This window comes from Podarcis bocagei (genome assembly GCF_964188305.1).
Source record: "Podarcis bocagei genome assembly, chromosome: 5".
NCBI lineage: Eukaryota > Metazoa > Chordata > Lepidosauria > Squamata > Lacertidae > Podarcis > Podarcis bocagei.
Window position 1 is genome coordinate 1,171,396 of NC_138129.1, and position 17,058 is coordinate 1,188,453.

Below are 17,058 nucleotides of genomic sequence, written 5' to 3' on the forward strand. Positions count from 1 at the left end.
ACCTATAAGCCATTCAGGTTGCTGATTCCCTTCCACCTGGAGCTGGATTGGGTGACTCCTGTGGACCAATCATACCTCTTCATTGTTCTAGGACCAATCAGACTGCTGCATTTTGGATCCTTTTCAACTCAGTACATAACAGCCTATATGAAGATACTGTGTGTTGTGTTGCAGTTGAGCAGAAAAGCAGGTGGGAAAAGCTCTTGGGCACCTCATGCCACTTGGTCCCAGATGGAGCCTCCTGCTCCCTTCTTTTCCGACTCCTGCTGGACATAGTTAATGGGGCAATTGCTCCTCCCTGTATCTGAAGGCATCTCCCAGAGAAGGAGCTGTGGACAGAGAGGGAGGCGGAATTCCCGGCTCCTGTCGTGGGGGGCAGAGGAGATGGGAAAGCAGCTTAAGGAAGCCCTTGCCACCCCCTGCTTCCAGATTCCTCTCCAGTGGCCTGCCCAACCCCACCAGAGATTCCTCCATCCCTCTGGAGGCCTCTTCTGGATCATCATCCTGACTCAGCCAGCCCTTTGGAGCATTGTGCAGCAGGTAACCACCAGGGGGCAGCACTGTAAAGCTACTCTTCTGAAAGACCTTCATTGCCTCCCAGTACATTTACAAGCACAATTCAACGTGTTGGTGCTGACCTTGAAAGCCCCAAATGGCCCCAGTCCTGCATACCTGAGCATCTCCACCCCCATCGTTCTGCCCAGACTCTGAGGTCCAGCGCCGAGGGCCTTCTGGCGGTTCCCTCATTGCGAGAAGTCAAGTTACAGGGAACCAGGCAGAGGGCCTTCTCAGTAGTGGCACCCGCCCTGTGGAACACCCTCCCACCAGATGTCAAAGAGAAAAACAACTGCCTGACTTTTAGAAGACATCTGAAGGCAGCCCTGTTTAGGGAGGTTTTTAATGTGTGATGTTTTATTCTGTTTTTAATCTTTTGGGAGCCGCCCTGAGTGGCTGGGGAAACCCAGCCAGATGGGCAGGGTATAAATAATATTAGATGATGATGATGATGATGATGATGATGATGATGATGATGACTTGCTTTCTTTTTCCCCCTTTTACCAATGACCAAAGTAGCCTTTTCTGATGCTGTCTGTAGTGGCCATTTCAAAAACAGCCTGCTTGCGTTCTTCTAAACCCATCAGTTGCTGTTACCGTATTTTTCTGTGTATAAGACTAGGCGCCCCCCCTAAAAATAATGTCAAAAATTAGGGGGCGTCTTATACTCTGGGCCATCTCCCCCCATTAAACCTGAGTCCTCCAAAATAGGGGGTGTCTTATACATGGGGGCATCTTATAGATGGAAAAATACAGTAAGTGTCCTAAATCTATACCTGGTGGAGCAGGGACCCCACACTGCAAACAGCTCTCAGCTCTCAGCTTGCCTGGCAGATACCAGACCCTTTGCTTTGGTGCTGCAGGATCTGACGAATCTGTCTGGCCACCTCAATCGCCTTTCTCTTCAGTTGATGATGTATTGGCCAAAGCAGGCCTTTGCTTCTCACGGCTCCTGCTGACTGAGTTTTGCCATTCATCAAAATCGGATTTACATTAAGAGCAAAACTGAAACCACACCTGCGTGGCATCCCTGGGTCTGACACACCAGCAGCCATACCGTGGTCATTCCAGCAGCCGTGGGTCCCTCTCCTCCATATTAGCCTCTCCTCCATGAAAAGACCTCCAGAGAAGCACGACTGGCTCTTCCACTACATATAAGGAGTTTAATCCCTGCAGCCATGGAAAAGTGGGAGAATCTGATTGGTTTTATTTAAGATAGGTACACATCACCCAAGGCAGCTAGCGCTCTCTCTCTCTCTCTCTCTCTCTCTCTCTCTCTCACACACACACACACACCATTACAATACCAACAATATAAAAGCACCATATTTATTTCATAATTTATTTTTTATAAAGCTTGAGTGTAGGAAACCCCCCTTCAAAAATACAATTCTCCAATCCCCCCAAAGACAATGTTACAATGATATGATAAAATCACACTGTTAAGCGAAACAATTCTGAAGAAAGATTCCAATAAGGTTAAGCAGGAGAAGGAGGGACAAGGAGAGTAACTGGGGCAGAGCCCCCCCAGGAACCCCTTGAGGTGTGTGAGGGGCTCCAGACTGAGGGATGGAGCCACCCAGGGAGCACCCAGAATGAAGTGCCTCCCCCCTTCCCCAGCCCCCCTTGATCTGCCCCAGAACATGAAATCCCTGGACTCAGATATGATCACTGTTGATCTGTGAGTGTATGAAGCCCACTCTGCCATTGAAGTCTTGGAGAAGGACTACTTGCCATCCGTAGAATATAGGCTCAGCATGCAGAAAGTCCCAGGAACACCCCCAGGATTTTAAAAGCAGAGATTGTTTAGTTGCGACTCCTGCATTGCTGGGGGTTGGACTAGATGAACCTGGGGGTCCCTTCTGACTCTGCAGTTCTGTGATCCCACAAAAGCCGGCTGCTCCCCATATTCCGCCTGAGGCAGCTTCTCCTTCCCAGCAAGCTACTCCCCGGGGCTGCGGGGAGACAGCTGACCTTCCAAGAATAAATAAATGAAAATACTGTTTGTTGCTTGCCTTGGCTGTTTTATTAAATAACATAAAGGTGCTTTATGGAGGCTCATTGCTTTCATATCCCTATGTAAACTGCTTTGCAAAGTTCACTTGGTGAATGGTATATAAATATCTTTAAAAAAAAAATGAATGTCAGGAAATGGGAAAGGACAGCTCTCTGCCAGAGGCCCTGGAAGGAAGCTGCCAGCCAGAGCTGAGAGACCAGGGGCCCCTTGCCACCAGCTTAGGGTGCTGTCTATGCCCCTCCCCTTCAGCTCTGCCTCACCCCCTTGCCCTCCCATACATGGGGTGGGGGATTTCCACTGGAGAGGCAGCTGGGGAGGGTTGGGGTGAACCCCCCTCTCTTCATGGACTGGGACCTTGGCAAATATCCCCCCTCCCCATGCAGAGAGAGAGAGAGAAGAAAGGAAGGAAGGAAGGAAGGAAGGAAGGAAGGAAGGAGGAGAAGGGAGAGACCATATTTAACTTCAGTCTCCTCCCATCCCTGGTATGTGGCTCCCAAGAGATTACCCCGGGTGGATGTGGCCCTCAAAAGGTTCCTCAGCTCCAGGGCAGGGGAAAGGGGGCTGGAGGGGACGCTGTCACTCTGTTCCTCTCTGCCTTCTCGTGTCCTCTTTGCTACCTCAGCATCCCCTACCAAGGTCATGATCCAAGCCTTGCTTGCCTGCCAGCACAACCGGACCCCTCTTCTCCACCCCTCACCTTTGTGGCTTTTTGTAGGGGTGCAGATATCCAGAGTGTGGGGGTCAGGTGGGATTGCTATGAGGAATTATGAAAAATGAAGCAAGCCATGGTGTCCGCGATGAAAGCATTGCTTGACTGGGTTTGATTCATTGGCAATCGTTTCTGATCGAATCCCAGAAGCCTCTGCATCTATGCCATTTGCTTTCTCTACGCCTGACAGGCACGTATAAGCTTTCTAAATACACAGGCCAGTTGCTTCATCAGGCACCCTGGGCCATAAAGAGAGTAGATGGCTTTGATGTCCCTTTCCTTGGTTTTGTTAATCTTCGGGCCAGGAAATAGTTTCACATGGAGGTGATAAACATGCCTAATCTTTCCTTGCTATCCTTCCTCTCCTGTTTACCGCTTGTTTATGACCTCCAGGGTTGCTGAATGCTTTCCTTGTTTCCTATTTTATTTACTCTGGACTACTATGCATGCTCAAATTAGCTCTTTGTAGTTTTAACTTTAACTTTGTCCCATGTGGGGTTTTTTGAAATGCTCAGAGGAAATCTGATTGGCTCTTACGAACACTGTGTAAAAAGTTCTTTCGTGAATAAAATGACCTGGGCTGACGGGTGGAGAGGAATTATTATTGGCACCACCTCCCAGAGTCTTGCTTGTCAAGCCTCATGTGTATTCTATGAATCAGAGTCTAATCCTTCCTTGCTTTGGGAACACTACAGCTTTTTGTTCCAGGAAAGGGAAGCCCTGCATGGGCTGCTACACCTTCTCCTCGAATGCTGGCCACAGCAGTTGCTCTTCATTCACATTTGCAAAAACACTCCAGAAAGACCCCAACCAGGTGGAAGGTGGGCAGAGGAGGGTGGGCAAGAGGGTCAGGGGAGGGGAAGCAAAGTCTTGTGAGAAACGGTTGAGGGAGTTGGGGATGTTTAGCCTGGAGAAGAGAAGATGGAGAGGTGAGATGAGAGCCATCTTCCAATATCTGAAAGGCTGTCCCATGGAAGAGGGACTAGGTTCGTTTTCTCTTTCTCCGGAGGATAGGACCTGAACCGATGGATCCAAGTTACAGGAAAGGAGAGTCCGTCTAAACATCAGGAAGAACTTTCTGATGGCAAGAGCTGCTGGAGAGTGGAATGGACTCCCTTGGAAGGTGGTGGACTCCTTCACTGGATGTTTTTAAGCAGAGGTTGGGTGCCCATCTCTCAGGGATGCTTGAGCTGTGCTTCCTACATTTCATGGCGTTGGGCTAGATGACTCCTGGGTTCCTTCCAACTCTACCATTCTATGATTCTATGTGCCCTCCAGTTGAGAGTTCTTTTGTGGAAGAACAGGCTAGTGGTGGCAGGTGGGAAGAAGCACTCAGGAAGCACTCAGGTGAGGTGGCAGCAAGGAAGCCAGACCTCTCTTTCCTCCTCCTCCGAGAGTTCATACCAGAGTTTCTGCAAGCGCCATTGGCTGCCTGGTTTCATTTGCCACATGCCAGCATGGACATTCATACAAAGAAGGGTGCAAGCTCTTGGAGAATGCAGACAGTCCTTTGCACCCCACCGGGAGCAATGCCACATCCCCTTGGGAGAAGCACACGTCAACCACCAGGAAGTTTCTCACAGCAGCGGAGACGTTTGTCATCACTTCACAGAAACATTGATTCATTCACACAACCGGATTGTCTGTGCAATGCATGTGGAGGGGCCATCTGTTCTGGCACGAGGCCATCGCACGCTGGCCAGGTCGAGGGCCTTGGGCCAGGCAGTGGGTGAGTGAGGAAGACTTAGGAAGACCCTGGAAAAAGAGGAAAGCATTGTCAGAACACTGTGCCATCGGCAGGGACTCCTTCCCGCCTAAGGCGGCTTCTACACTTTTGTGCCTTTGAGAAATGGCTTCTCTGCAGTCAACTGGAAATGGATCATTCCCTTCCAGTCACTGCCAAGAACTTTCTGTAACATACTCATTCTGTAACATACTCAGAATCAGTCCTGCATCCGTACGTTAACTCAAAGCTTCCTGCTTGTAGTTTCTGCTTATTTTTTTATTTTTTTATCGGTTTTATAAACTTTGTGCCAAATCAATTTATCCACATTTCTTAGCATTTCGACTTCCCATCCTTGCATTCTTGATATTTATTCCTGAAATGCAAAACTTACACATTTCTTCCTTTAGTTCATTCTTGCTAGCCTTCCATTGCTTACGCTGCAAAACCCTGCTTGCAATTTCATTTGCTATAATCCTTTTTAAAAGAGGCCGAAAAGAATTTCCATTCTTCCGTACACTTTTCTTCATTTTGTTCTCTTATTTCTGCTGGCCATTTCCCCTCTTTTAACCTAGTCAAGCCTAGTCACCCTGGCTAGTAGCCATCGATAGCCCCCTTCCCTGCTGGGTCTCCAGCCTGCTCACCTGCTGGCTTGCACCTGGCCAGGCACTCCTTGCGCTTCTTGAATTTGTTCTCGTTGCCGAGGCAGCCGCTGTAGATGAACCTCTTGCAGTTTTGGTCACGCTCGTCGTAATACCAGCTCCGGAACTTGCCATGGCAGGGACCATAATCCGGAGGCAGCTTGCAAATATCTGGGATGGCAAAGGGAGAGGAAGGAAGAGTGAGTGAGAAACAGACTTTAACTACGTTCTCTGTGAAGATTCAGAAGGAGGGCAGGGGTGGAGCAACTCCCCTGTGAAGAAAGGTCGAAACATCTGGGGCTGTAATTCCTTGTGGGAGTTATAGCGACAGGACTATCCAGATTGTATGGAAATTTATTCGGCCTCGGTCCTGTATACCTGAAGGAGCGTCTCCACCCCCATAATTCAGCCCAGACACTGAGGTCCAGCTCCGAGGGCCTTCTGGCGGTTCCCTCCCTACGAGAAGCCAAGTTACAGGGAACCAGGCAGCGGGCCTTCTCGGTAGTGGCACCCACCCTGTGGAACGCCCTCCCTTCAGATGTGAAGGAAATAAGTAGCTATCCTATCTTTAAAAGACACCTGAAGGCAGCCCTGTTCAGGGAAGTTTTTAATATTTAACGCTGTATTGTTTTTAATACTTGATTGGGAGCCACCCAGAGTGGCTGGGGAAACTCATGACAGAATGTGGGCAGAAAACAGGTAGGTTCCTCCATCTCTCAGAATCCTAGAACCTGATGGGGTCATCCAGTCAAACTGGTGGAAGATTCAGGGCAGACTGAGGGAACTGAGTCTGTTTAGACTGGGAAACGAGGGTCATCTAGTCCAACTCCCTGCAATGCAGGAATCTTTTGCCCAATGTGGGGCTTGAACCCACAGCCCTCGGAATTAGTCTCACACTCCATGGAAAGCAGACCTTCTAGTGCTTGCTCCAGCCGCAGAAGCACCACTCTGCTCTCACAGCTGCCCAGCATTATTGAGAGCCCATGAGTAGCAGCTAAATCATCCCTGACAGAGGCTACTTCTCTGAAGGGTACCAGTAGCCCCCCACCTCCCCCAGCAACCTCTGGGTCTCACCTTTGACGGGCTCAGAGCAGCGCAAGGCGCACCCATAAGAGCAGCACTTCTGATCCCCCGGGCAGTTTCCGTCATGAAGGCAGCTGGCCAAGCATTCCAGGGTGATGTTTCGAGGACTGGGGAGGCAGGAGCCAGGCTTTTCTGCAACACAGAGAGCGAAACAAGAGTTGTCGTTGGGCGTGATGTGGAGGGGACCTTAGGCAACTGTTCTGCAACCCCTGATCATGAGTCTTCAACTTCAAGGAGCATTCCCAAAAGGGGAAGAATGGTGGGTGCAAGGAGGTGGGAAGGAGGTGGGGAGGTTTCATCAACGATGGAGAAAAGCCCTCCTAAGATCTCTCAAGGATCCTGGTTGCTGGGCGCATCTAGTCCAGCCTCCTGTTCTTACAGAGGCCAACCACATGCCCCAATGGAGAAGCTTGCATGAAGGACATCAAAGCAACACTGACTCTCTCCATCGACAGGGGAGGTCGTGCATGGACCTTGTGGCCAGTAGCTTCATCCTCCCCATGAATTTGCTCAGTCCTTAAAGCCCTCCAAGTTAGTGGCTGTCAATTCCTTTTGCAGGAACAAATTCTATATTTCAGCTATTTGCTGTGTGCAAAAAACCCCTTCCCTTTGTCTGCCCTGAATCTCTCACCATTGACTCCATGAAGTTCTGGAGAAGAAGAAGAAGACAATCTCTGTCCACTTTCTCACACCCTGCAGAGTTTCACGCACACCTAGTGCATTCCCTCGCCTCTTTTCCACCCCCCTCCATAAGGAAGGGCTTCGAGGAAGATGCTGAGTGATGGGTCCCCGTCAGGCCTGCCCCTCGACTCTGGGATGCTGGGATGAGTGGGGCAACCCTTTGAGCCACATCTATGCCTGACCACATCTACATGGCACAGGGGCAGAGCAGGTGAAGAAGTTCTGGACACCTGTTCCCCCCACCCAGGTCCCAAGGGCCCCCTGTGCTTTGAGGTGCCTTGTCTGTCAGTCAAGAGGGTTGGGGTCCTTTCCCACAGCCGGGCCCACCCCCCTTCTCACCCCCACTCACCAGTCCCTCCGCAGTAGCGCTGGCATTCTTCGATGGTGTAAAAGCGGTTGCGGAACCATGAACAGCCTCTGTAGGTGAAGGGCTCGCAGGCCTTGGAGGTGGAGTTGTAGAAGAAGCGCGGTTTGGGGTCGCCGCACCGGTCAGAGTCCTTTGGAAAGGTGCTGCACACGTCTGAAACTGTATTATTGATTTCTCTTGAGTCAACAGAATTTGTACAGTGCTTGACTGCAGCTTACAAGGAAGACAAGAAATCTAGCTAGGGTCCTGCCTCCAATGGCATCTCTGGGTAGGGCTAGGAATCATTCCCTTGCCTGAAAACATGGAATGCTACTGCCAGTCAGTGTAGACAATATTGAGTTAGATGGACCAGTAGCTGACCCCTCTGTTTCCGCTTCCTCTGTTGCTAAGAGACGCTCAAAGGCCATTGCTCTTCCCATGCCATGTCTCCAGGGAGAGACCGTCAGGAATCCAGTGATGGAGGAACTGGAGGTGACTGGCAACAGCGGCAGAGCATATGCCCATGCTGCCCAGGGCGTGCGTGCTCCCGAGGGGTGTGTGGCATGGAGGGTGCCCTCCCAGGCGTGGGATAGCCAACTGGGTGCCCAAGCAGCGCTCACACCCTGCAGCCAGGGCCGGAGTGAGCTGCCTGTGGAGGACATTCAGCGCCACCCGCCCACGACCCCCAAGCCCCTCCAAGCGGTCAAAACAAAGGGGGAAGTGGGGAATGCCACTGGCAAAACGGTGCATCTCTGCCCCTTACCCTGACGGGTTGGGGTAGGCTTGGGAGTCATGGGCGGATTTCGTGCTGAATGTCATCCCCTCAGGTGAGGGCATCCAGGGCAGTCCGCCCCCCGCCCCCCCTTCCTACACCCCTGACTGGATCTCTCAGGAGAGAAGAGCAGAGAGACCCAGAGAGGGAGGAGGACTCTGAAGTGAAGAGAGAGGAGGTGGGACTGGGTCTTGGATAGGGCAGGAAGGCAGGAGAAGGCTTTAAGGTGGGGCATTGCACAATCAGGCTGTCTGACTCATGAGAGAGAGAGAGAGAGAGAGAGAGAGAGAGAGAGAGAGAGAAGCTTGGTTTTTTTGGCCCCAGAGGCATGGAAAAATGGGAGGGGGCCACAGGTGAGAACAATAGCAAACTTGACGTGTCTGTGCCAACCTGAAGGGCAGCCTCATGGCACCATTAGACAAGCAAGGATTTTCCACACACTCCACACAGCCCACAGGAATGCAGGAGAACCAGTTGTAAGAATGCAAATGTAGACACCTCCCGCCACCCAGAGCTGATTCAGGTGGCGGATACACAACACTCTTCCAGAATGTGTTGCCCCAGTATGGAAGTCTCCCTGCCCGCCGGAAGTTTTTCTAGGCATCATCATCATCACCCTTCTGAAAGGGCAGGCTCCGGGCACCCGTGAGTCATTTGTCCTTTGCTCCAAGGAGGCTGACATCATCTGTTACATCCTAACATGGGCTGGGACCTTGGGAGACGCATAGGATTTCAACACCTAACCACCCCCTAGCCCAGGCCCCGCTCCCTTTAGAGTATCAAAGGCCGTGTGATTCATTGCTTGGCTTCCTGAACCTTCCCTTTCCCCCCACAAGACCCAACTTGCAGACACTCAGGCACAGGCTGCCTTGGAAGTCAGAGGCTGCTGGAGTCGGGCTTCTCTCTTCCAGGACGCTGACACCCTTCAGAGCTTGCCAGGAGGTCCCACCATCATCTCCAGCACCTTCCTCTGCTCAGAGATGGGCTGTATCTGGCATGGGAAAACCTCAGGTTGCTTTTTTTTGCTAGAGCCTCAAGGTCCACTGACGGAAGCCAGAAGCACAGCAGCGGCTGGGTGGCACCCTTAGGGAAGAACTTTCTAGCGGTAAGAGCTGGTGAGGGTTTGAAAGCAGAGGTTGGGTGGCCGTCTGCTATAGAAGCTTTAAATGTAATTTCTCCAGTGCAGGGAGATGGACTAGCAGACCAGGGAGGGTCCAGTCCAACAGTTCTATGATTCTTGTTAAATGCACAGTCCAAGAATCTGCCTACAGCCCTCCTACACAAAACCCCACTTCTGGATGAGCCCCCAAACCTCTCTTGGGGCTCACCTCTGCTTGCCCCACTGTTCCTCTAGGAAAACCTGTGGTTTAGCACTGAATCAGGATGAATGGCAATGGAGTTTCTCATGAGTTGCCATTCATTTTGATTCAGTGCTAAAGAGCTGAGCTTTCTAGGCACGACTTTCGGAAGTGTGGACAAGCCCTTCCTTTCCTTTAGAGGGTGAAGGTGGCGGAAGAGCCTTTGCTGTCCCCACCCTTATTTAAAGAGAGAAAGGACATCATAAACTTTTGCCATTGCCTGTCTAGTCAGCCATATATCTGCCTCATCTCTCTCCTGAGCCAGATTCTCCTCCACTCTGACCAGAATTTGGGGTTGGGCTTTTTCATTTGAGGACTACAATCAAAGCTCCCAAATTTGAACCTTACCCTGCCCAAATCCCAAACCCCATCGCACAGTTTTGTATGGTTAATGCACAGAAGTGAATTTCTAGGGTGTAAATCAAAAGCCTTCTGGCTTGTTTGGCCCAAAGGAGGCAGGCAGCTCACTGACCAGCTGCTGCCCCTCACTGACCAACCTGAAACATTCAGGCAGGTAGATCTTCAAATTCAGGGCTTGTCCACCCAACCTGCAGAGTCCCAGCAAAACTTCTGGGCCTGTGCGTCTCAACAGGGCGTGTGAGAGGTTCTCTGAGCATGTGAGGATGCTGTGGATCGTGAGAGTCACCTTCATGTCCAGGCTTCTTGGGGGTGTTGGGCAAAGGGCTATGACTGGGGAGGGAGGTGGAACCCCTCAGATTCAGGTGAGGCTTAGCCCTGGCAGTTGGGCTCCACCCCACCCTGGCATGCTATCACCAGTTAAGGCCATGCCCCTCATAGAAGGAGCCCCAAGGGACACCTGGCCCAATCCCCTGCGGTGCAGGAATCACAGCTCACCAAGCATGCTCCCCGACCCCCAAACCTCCCCAATTCTTCACCCCTCCAAGTAATACCCAAACTCACATGGGGCGGGCACTGACGGCAGCTGAGCCCAGAGGATGAGGATGGGACCCATCACAGAGAAGAAGGAGAAGCTGGTGGACTTCATGGTGCTCCTGCTGGGAGGCAGCTCTGAATGGTGCTCAGGGCTATGATCAGCAGCCAGATATAGTCTTCCCTTCTCCCTCCTCCCTCCCCCCCCCCCCCGGGTTGGGCTGGGACAGAAGCTGGGCGGATCACAGCCAGTCACTGCTGCTGGCTCCTGGTCCAGATTGTTTTTTTCCAGTGACACGGTAATTTCCAGGAACCAGTAAGCAAAATTTTGTTTGTTTGTGTTCGTCTATTTCGTAGGAAGCTGACGTGGGGCTCCGACATGGAGCAAGTTCCAGATGGATATTTTCTCTCTCTTCAAAATAAACATTGCAAGTCAAAACATGATTTCGAATACGTGTGTTTCTAAAAAAAGTATAATTTCTCTCTGAAGTGGAACGATGCAATCCTGCCTGCTTGAAAAACGCTTGAGCAGGAGGTCTCCTCGGATTCTCTGGAGGTTGGGAAGGGTGGGGCAGCTACTGTCCTGCCAACAAGGGGTCCTCCTTGCCTTCTCTCCCTGACCCCCACCTCATGGCCACTGTCTGTCTGGGGGAAGATCAGCCCCCAGCAGGGCATAAGGAGCAGGCTCCATCCTTCCTTGCTCGCTTCTTCAGGCAGCACAGAGTTAAACTATGGAACTCACTGCTACAGGGAACAGGGACCATCCCTAGACGGCTTTGAAAGACAAATTCATGGAAAAGACCACTGGTTCCTGGGTCACACACAGCCTCTCTTTCTTTTAGCTCATTAGCGCTCATAGAATCTTAGAGTTGTGGAGTTGGAGGAGACCCCCAGGGGACATCTAGTCCACCCCCTAAAGGGCAGGAATCGCAGCTAAAGCATCCCTGGCAGATGGCCATCCAACCTGTCCTTGGAAACCTTCCGAGAAGGAGAGTTCGCCAGGGAGCCGTGTTCCACTCCTCTTGCCAGGAACTGTTTGGAAAATCACCTCTGGTGTCAAATGTTTCCTTCACCTGACAGAATCCCAACCACCTCTCTGCTTGCAGCAAACTTCCTCTTGCGCCAGAGTTGCTACCAGCCAGCTCTTTACCCCGGGGGCCTCACAGGCCAAGAGTGGGTCATCCACAAGCCATTGGGAGCTATTGCTCAGCAGCAATAACAGCATTGGACCTCACATTCTCTTGCATGACGCAAGTTGTGTGGCATTCGCTGGAGTCAACGGGAAGGTCAGCCTGGGGGAGGCAGCCAGCACGGCTGTTTTGAACAGCACCCTTTGTGAGCAGGGGGGACCCACACTGAAGACACCACTTGCTTGCTAAAAGCACTTGAGTAACTTCAAGATCCCTGGAATAGCTCAGCCGGTAGAGCGTGAGGCTCTTAATCTCAAGGTTGTGGGTTTGAACCCCACGTTGGGCAAAAGATTCCTGCCTTGCAAGAGATGGACTAGATGTTCCTTGTGGTCCCTTCCAACAGTACATGATTCCCTGACCCATCAGGTAGACACCAGTTTACCCAGTGAGGTTTTTTCTACCCACCCGACTATTTTGTCTGTTTCCAGAGGCTAGGCATCTGGCTTTTGACCGCAACCATTCCTGCCATAATAACTATTGTCGTCTTTAGGGCAGCACAGGACTCTCCAGCTTTCCCTTCACGAAGGTCCTTGTGTAATCTGGAGAAATGTCTTCCTGGCTATGAAATAAATAAATTAAGGTCTTATGTATATAATAAAGGTTCATAAATGTACCAAGGAAACATGTACATAGATATATAGGCCACATGTCTGAAGCTGCACAGGAGAGCAGCCATGGAGCCATTTTGACTCCCAGGCTGAGCAGGTGTTTTCTCTGCAAGGTCAAATGGAGGAGCCTCCCCATTGTCTTTTCCTTCACAAATCCTGTCTTAAGGGTATGTCCGTGTGTGAAGAGGGTGAGCCTGTGACTTGGCTCAGGAACTATGTATTTGTCATTACAAAAGACTGGCCAGGCTCCCCAGGGTATCCAATCAAGTGACCATTAACAGGTAACCTGCCAGACAGGAGGTAAACAACCCACTCAGATTTCTGTTGTAGACCACCCTTTCTGTGATGTAGGTATGATGTATCTGGGGTGGTGGTCTTGAGCTACACCCCTTCTGTGATGTGGGTATGATGTTTCTGGGGGTGGTCTTGGACTCCAAAGTGGGCAATTTAAAATGTCTATATAAGGGCGGACACACCTTGGTTCTGGGTCCTCCTCCTTTCCTGCGTGTGAGGGGAGCACCCTGTTGCAACAGTTCAACAAAGATCAGGCTTACGAGCTGCTTTGCTTCTCAATATTCTCTTGTTGGCCTCTGTTTTTTCCTCCGACCGATGGAGAACACACAAAGGACTCTATAAAGGCTCTTGTGTCCCCCAGAAAGGAATAAGGGCAGATTTTTCGTTTATTACAGCTATGTGGCTTTCCCCGAGCTGAGCGTTGGAGATGTGGCAAGGACAATGCCTCTCTTAAGCACATGTTTGTACAGCGCCCCATGCCTTGACCCCCAACCTTGCCCCCCTCCTAAAGACCAGAAGTGGGCTTATGTGGGAGAGAAGCTGCAAGGGGGAGGTGTTTCAAAGGCCCCTCTAGATTCCTCTATTGCGCCTCCATCCCTTGTGGGACACGAGCCCTACAACCTCCGCCCGTTGAAGGAGGACACAGCCACCGTGGCCTGGCCTGGGCAAAGTCCCAGGGTCCAGCGACAGAGGCCTGTGGGGGCTGCCTTCCCTCCTGCCTTCTTTCCTCACGGCCCAGAGCTCCTGCCTAGCGGCATAACGGAGGTGAAAGAGGGTCATAGAATAACAGAAGTGTAGAGTTGGAAGGGACCCTGGGGGTCATCAAGTCCAACCCCCCCTTGCAATGCAGGAATATGCAACTGGGGTCCCCCTCCCCCTTGAGCTCAGGACCAACAGCATCTTAATCCCTCCGCTGTTGACTTTGGGAAGAAGCCGCCGCCTGCTTGCTCTGAGGTGGCTCTGGGGAAATCCCCTTTCCTGCTCCTCCCTTTGCTCCTAAGGAGCACCTTTGGGGCCAAGGAGGACTAGGGAGGTGTCTGTGGCTTCTGTGTCATCATCACTCTTGACAAAGGCCCTGATTCACTGAGCAAAGCCCAGCAGAGCAGAGGGTGGAGCCCTTGGCCTGGAGGAGTGAGGTTCCCTTCTGCCCCACTTTGCAGTGATCTGGGCTGTGGGCAAGATGAGGTACCTTGAACCCTGCAGGGCCCACTTCTCCAGAACTGGGTTTGGCAGTGCAAGGTCTCTCAGCTCTCTAGGAGAGCTATCATTTCTCAACTCATTTCTATGTTGTTTGGAGAGATTTCCTTTCTTATGTATCAACTTCAGATACGCAAAACTCCCAGCAAATCACGAAACTGGGCTTCCATTATGCGTTTTGCTGCTTTTATTTTTCTGCAATTTGTGCCTTCTATTTACTTTTAAAAGAAAATAAAACTTCACAGATTTGGGGCCGTCGAGGTGAGGCGAGGCAAAGGTTGGCAGCGGGAGCAGAGGCAGGAGATGGCGGGTTTGGTTGCTGGCAATGGCTGCCCGAAGCTACGGTTCCGGATAGAATTCCTTAGAGGAACCCTCATTGAAGGAGTCATGTTCAACCTGGTGAGATGAGTCGTGGAGAAGCGAGGCAATGGTTGGTGGCGGGAGCAGATGCAGGGGATCGTCGGTTTGGTTGCTAGCAAAGCCCCACAGCAACTGTTCCAGAGATAATTCATCATCGGCGTCATAATCGAAGGAGTCATCATCAACCTGGCGTTTTTCCGGCTGCAAGGACTCTACAGGCAAGACATCAGACCAAGAGTTAGAGTTCTCCTCTCCAGCCTCGTAACTAGTCTTGGCCTCCCGCCCCTTCTCCCCTGTGGAATTGTGGGAATTGTTCCGTTTGGGTGTGCATTTTTGGATGTTTCATTGATTGTTTGTGGCTAATTTTGTTATGTTGCTGCCATGTTGTTTCTTCCAAGTTGTAAGCTGCCTTGAGCATAGTTTGAAGAAGAAGAAGAAGAGTTTGGATTTGGTATCCCGCCTTTCACTCCCTTTAAGGAGTCTCAAAGCGCCTAACATTCTCCTTTCCCTTCCTCCCCCACAACAAACACTTTGTGAGGTGAGGGGGCTGAGAGACTTCAGAGAAGTGTGACTGGCCCAAGGTCACCCAGCAGCTGCATGTGGAGGAGCGGGGAAGCGAACCCGGTTCCCCAGATTACGAGTCCACCGCTCTTAACCACTACACCACACTGGCTCACACAGTTTGAACTTTGGAAAGGTGTCATAGAAATAAAATTATGCATGCATGCCTGTGAGAAGGAAGCTGGGATTCCTAGGATGGTGAACATCAGGAGAGCCTGCTGGATCAAGCTCATAGCTGTCAACGTTTCCCTTTTTTAAGGGAAATTCCCTTACTCCGAATAGGATTCCTCGCAAGAAAAGGGAAAAGTGGACAGCTATGATCAAGCTATCAACCTCTCTGCTCCAACTTCTTGCTCCCACGGTGGCCAACCAGCTGCTCCAAAGGGAAACCTGCAAGGCCCTGATCCGAGCATGAAAACAACTCTCCCCACCTCCTTTGGTTCATAGCAAGTGGTACTGAGAAGCAGGGCTGCCTCCATTAGAACAGGCGGAGAACAGCCATTGCAGCTGCCTGCTGTTGATAGCCTTCTTTTCCTCCCTGATTTTATCATGTTCAAGCTGTCTTGCTTGGTGGCCACCTCTGCCTCTTGCTGGAGTGAGTTCCATAGTCTAACAGGGTTCAAGTTGCCAGGGAGCAGGGCTGGGAGGCAACACTGCGCTCAGGGGCCAACTGAGAGTGAGGAGGCGACAAGTCTCAGGCTCCCCGTTCAGTGCGCAGGGAGCCCGCTGGGCTTTGAGGGGCTGGTGGTGGGAGGGACACAGAGCTGCCTTCGCGCCCCCCCCCTGGCTCCCAAGAAGGTGATGCAGGGCTGAGCCACTCACCGCCAGGAGTTACAATAATAATTATTCGTAAGCCGTTTGAAACCTTCCAAGGCACAATCTGGAGGCCCACGTAGACATAATAATTCCTGTTTCAGAGTGGGGGGAGGAAAGTGTTGAGGTGGACAGCACTCAGCTCCTCCCAACTTAAACCCATCACTGTCGCCTGATCAAAGCCAGGTCACCCCACTGGGAGCAGCTGTGGTTTTCCCCAAGTAAAATTAGGTGATGCCCACCCCAGCCGCTTGCCCGCCGTCCCACCCTCTCCGACCCTCCCACCCCTCCCACTTTGCAACTGCCCCCACCGCTGCCGCTTCCCACGGCTGCAGGCACAGCCTCGCGGAGGTGCTTTGACTCGACACTTTGACCATCGCCAAGTGAGAGCTGGACCATCAAGAAGGCTGATCGCCGAAGAATGGATGCTTTTGAATTCTGGTGCTGGAGGAGACTCTTGAGAGTCCCATGGACTGCAAGAAGATCCAACCGATCCATTCTGAAGGAAATCAGCCCTGAGTGCTCACTGGAAGGACAGATCCTGAAGCTGAGGCTCCAAGACTTTGGCCACCTCCGGAGAAGAGAAGACTCCCTGGAAAAGAACCTGGTGTTGGGAAAGATGGAGGGCACAAGGAGAAGGGGACGACAGAGGAAGAGATGGTGGGACAGTGTTCTCGAAGCTACCAGCATGAGTTTGACCAAACTGAGGGAGGCAGTGGAAGACAGGAGGGCCTGGCGTGCTCTGGTCCAGGGGGTCACGAAGAGGCAGACACAACTAAATGACTCAACAACAACAAAGCTCCTTCCTGGAAGTTGCCCGGTGACAGGCAGCCAAAGCAGTGCCTTCAGCCCGGCAGCGGAGGAAGCGGCAAAGGGGCGGGGATGGGGTGGGGTGGGAGAGGGAGCGGGGGTCAGGCAAGCGAGGTGGCAGTACGGCGCACCGGCCTGCACCGTCTCAGAGAAAGCACTGGCTGCGGGGACGTGGTTTCTGTGATAAGGCCCTGGCTCCCCCAACAAGGCGCGCTGTGCGTTTTCTGACCTCCACATTCAAGCTTGGGGATTTTCAACCCTCCCCCTTGCACTGTTCCTCCTGGGCCAGTTCCTCCCCATAACTGCCTGTTTGCTTATTGGAAGTGTTTCTGGTCTGCCCCTCAGGCAACAGTCTGAAAGGTAAAGAATAAAGCGCAGACATGGAGACAAACGCAGCTCCAAAGGAAACCTTCAGCAGCAGCAGCAACAGAAACCCAGGTGACAGAGCG

At 51.7% G+C, this 17,058-nt stretch overlaps 1 protein-coding gene across 1 annotated transcript; it reads right to left on the reverse strand.

The window, feature by feature from the left end:
* Positions 1-1,883: 1,883 nt before the first annotated feature.
* Positions 1,884-10,958, reverse strand: LOC308587601 (BPTI/Kunitz domain-containing protein-like). Its single transcript, XM_081195267.1, has 5 exons — positions 10,807-10,958; positions 7,759-7,935; positions 6,720-6,860; positions 5,649-5,816; positions 1,884-5,036 (listed from the first exon to the last, which is right to left on the reverse strand). The coding sequence occupies exons 1-5, from the start codon at positions 10,889-10,891 to the stop codon at positions 5,026-5,028; spliced, it is 582 nt and encodes a 193-aa protein (XP_081051393.1). The 5' UTR covers positions 10,892-10,958; the 3' UTR covers positions 1,884-5,025.
* Between the last annotated feature and the right edge of the window lie 6,100 nt (positions 10,959-17,058).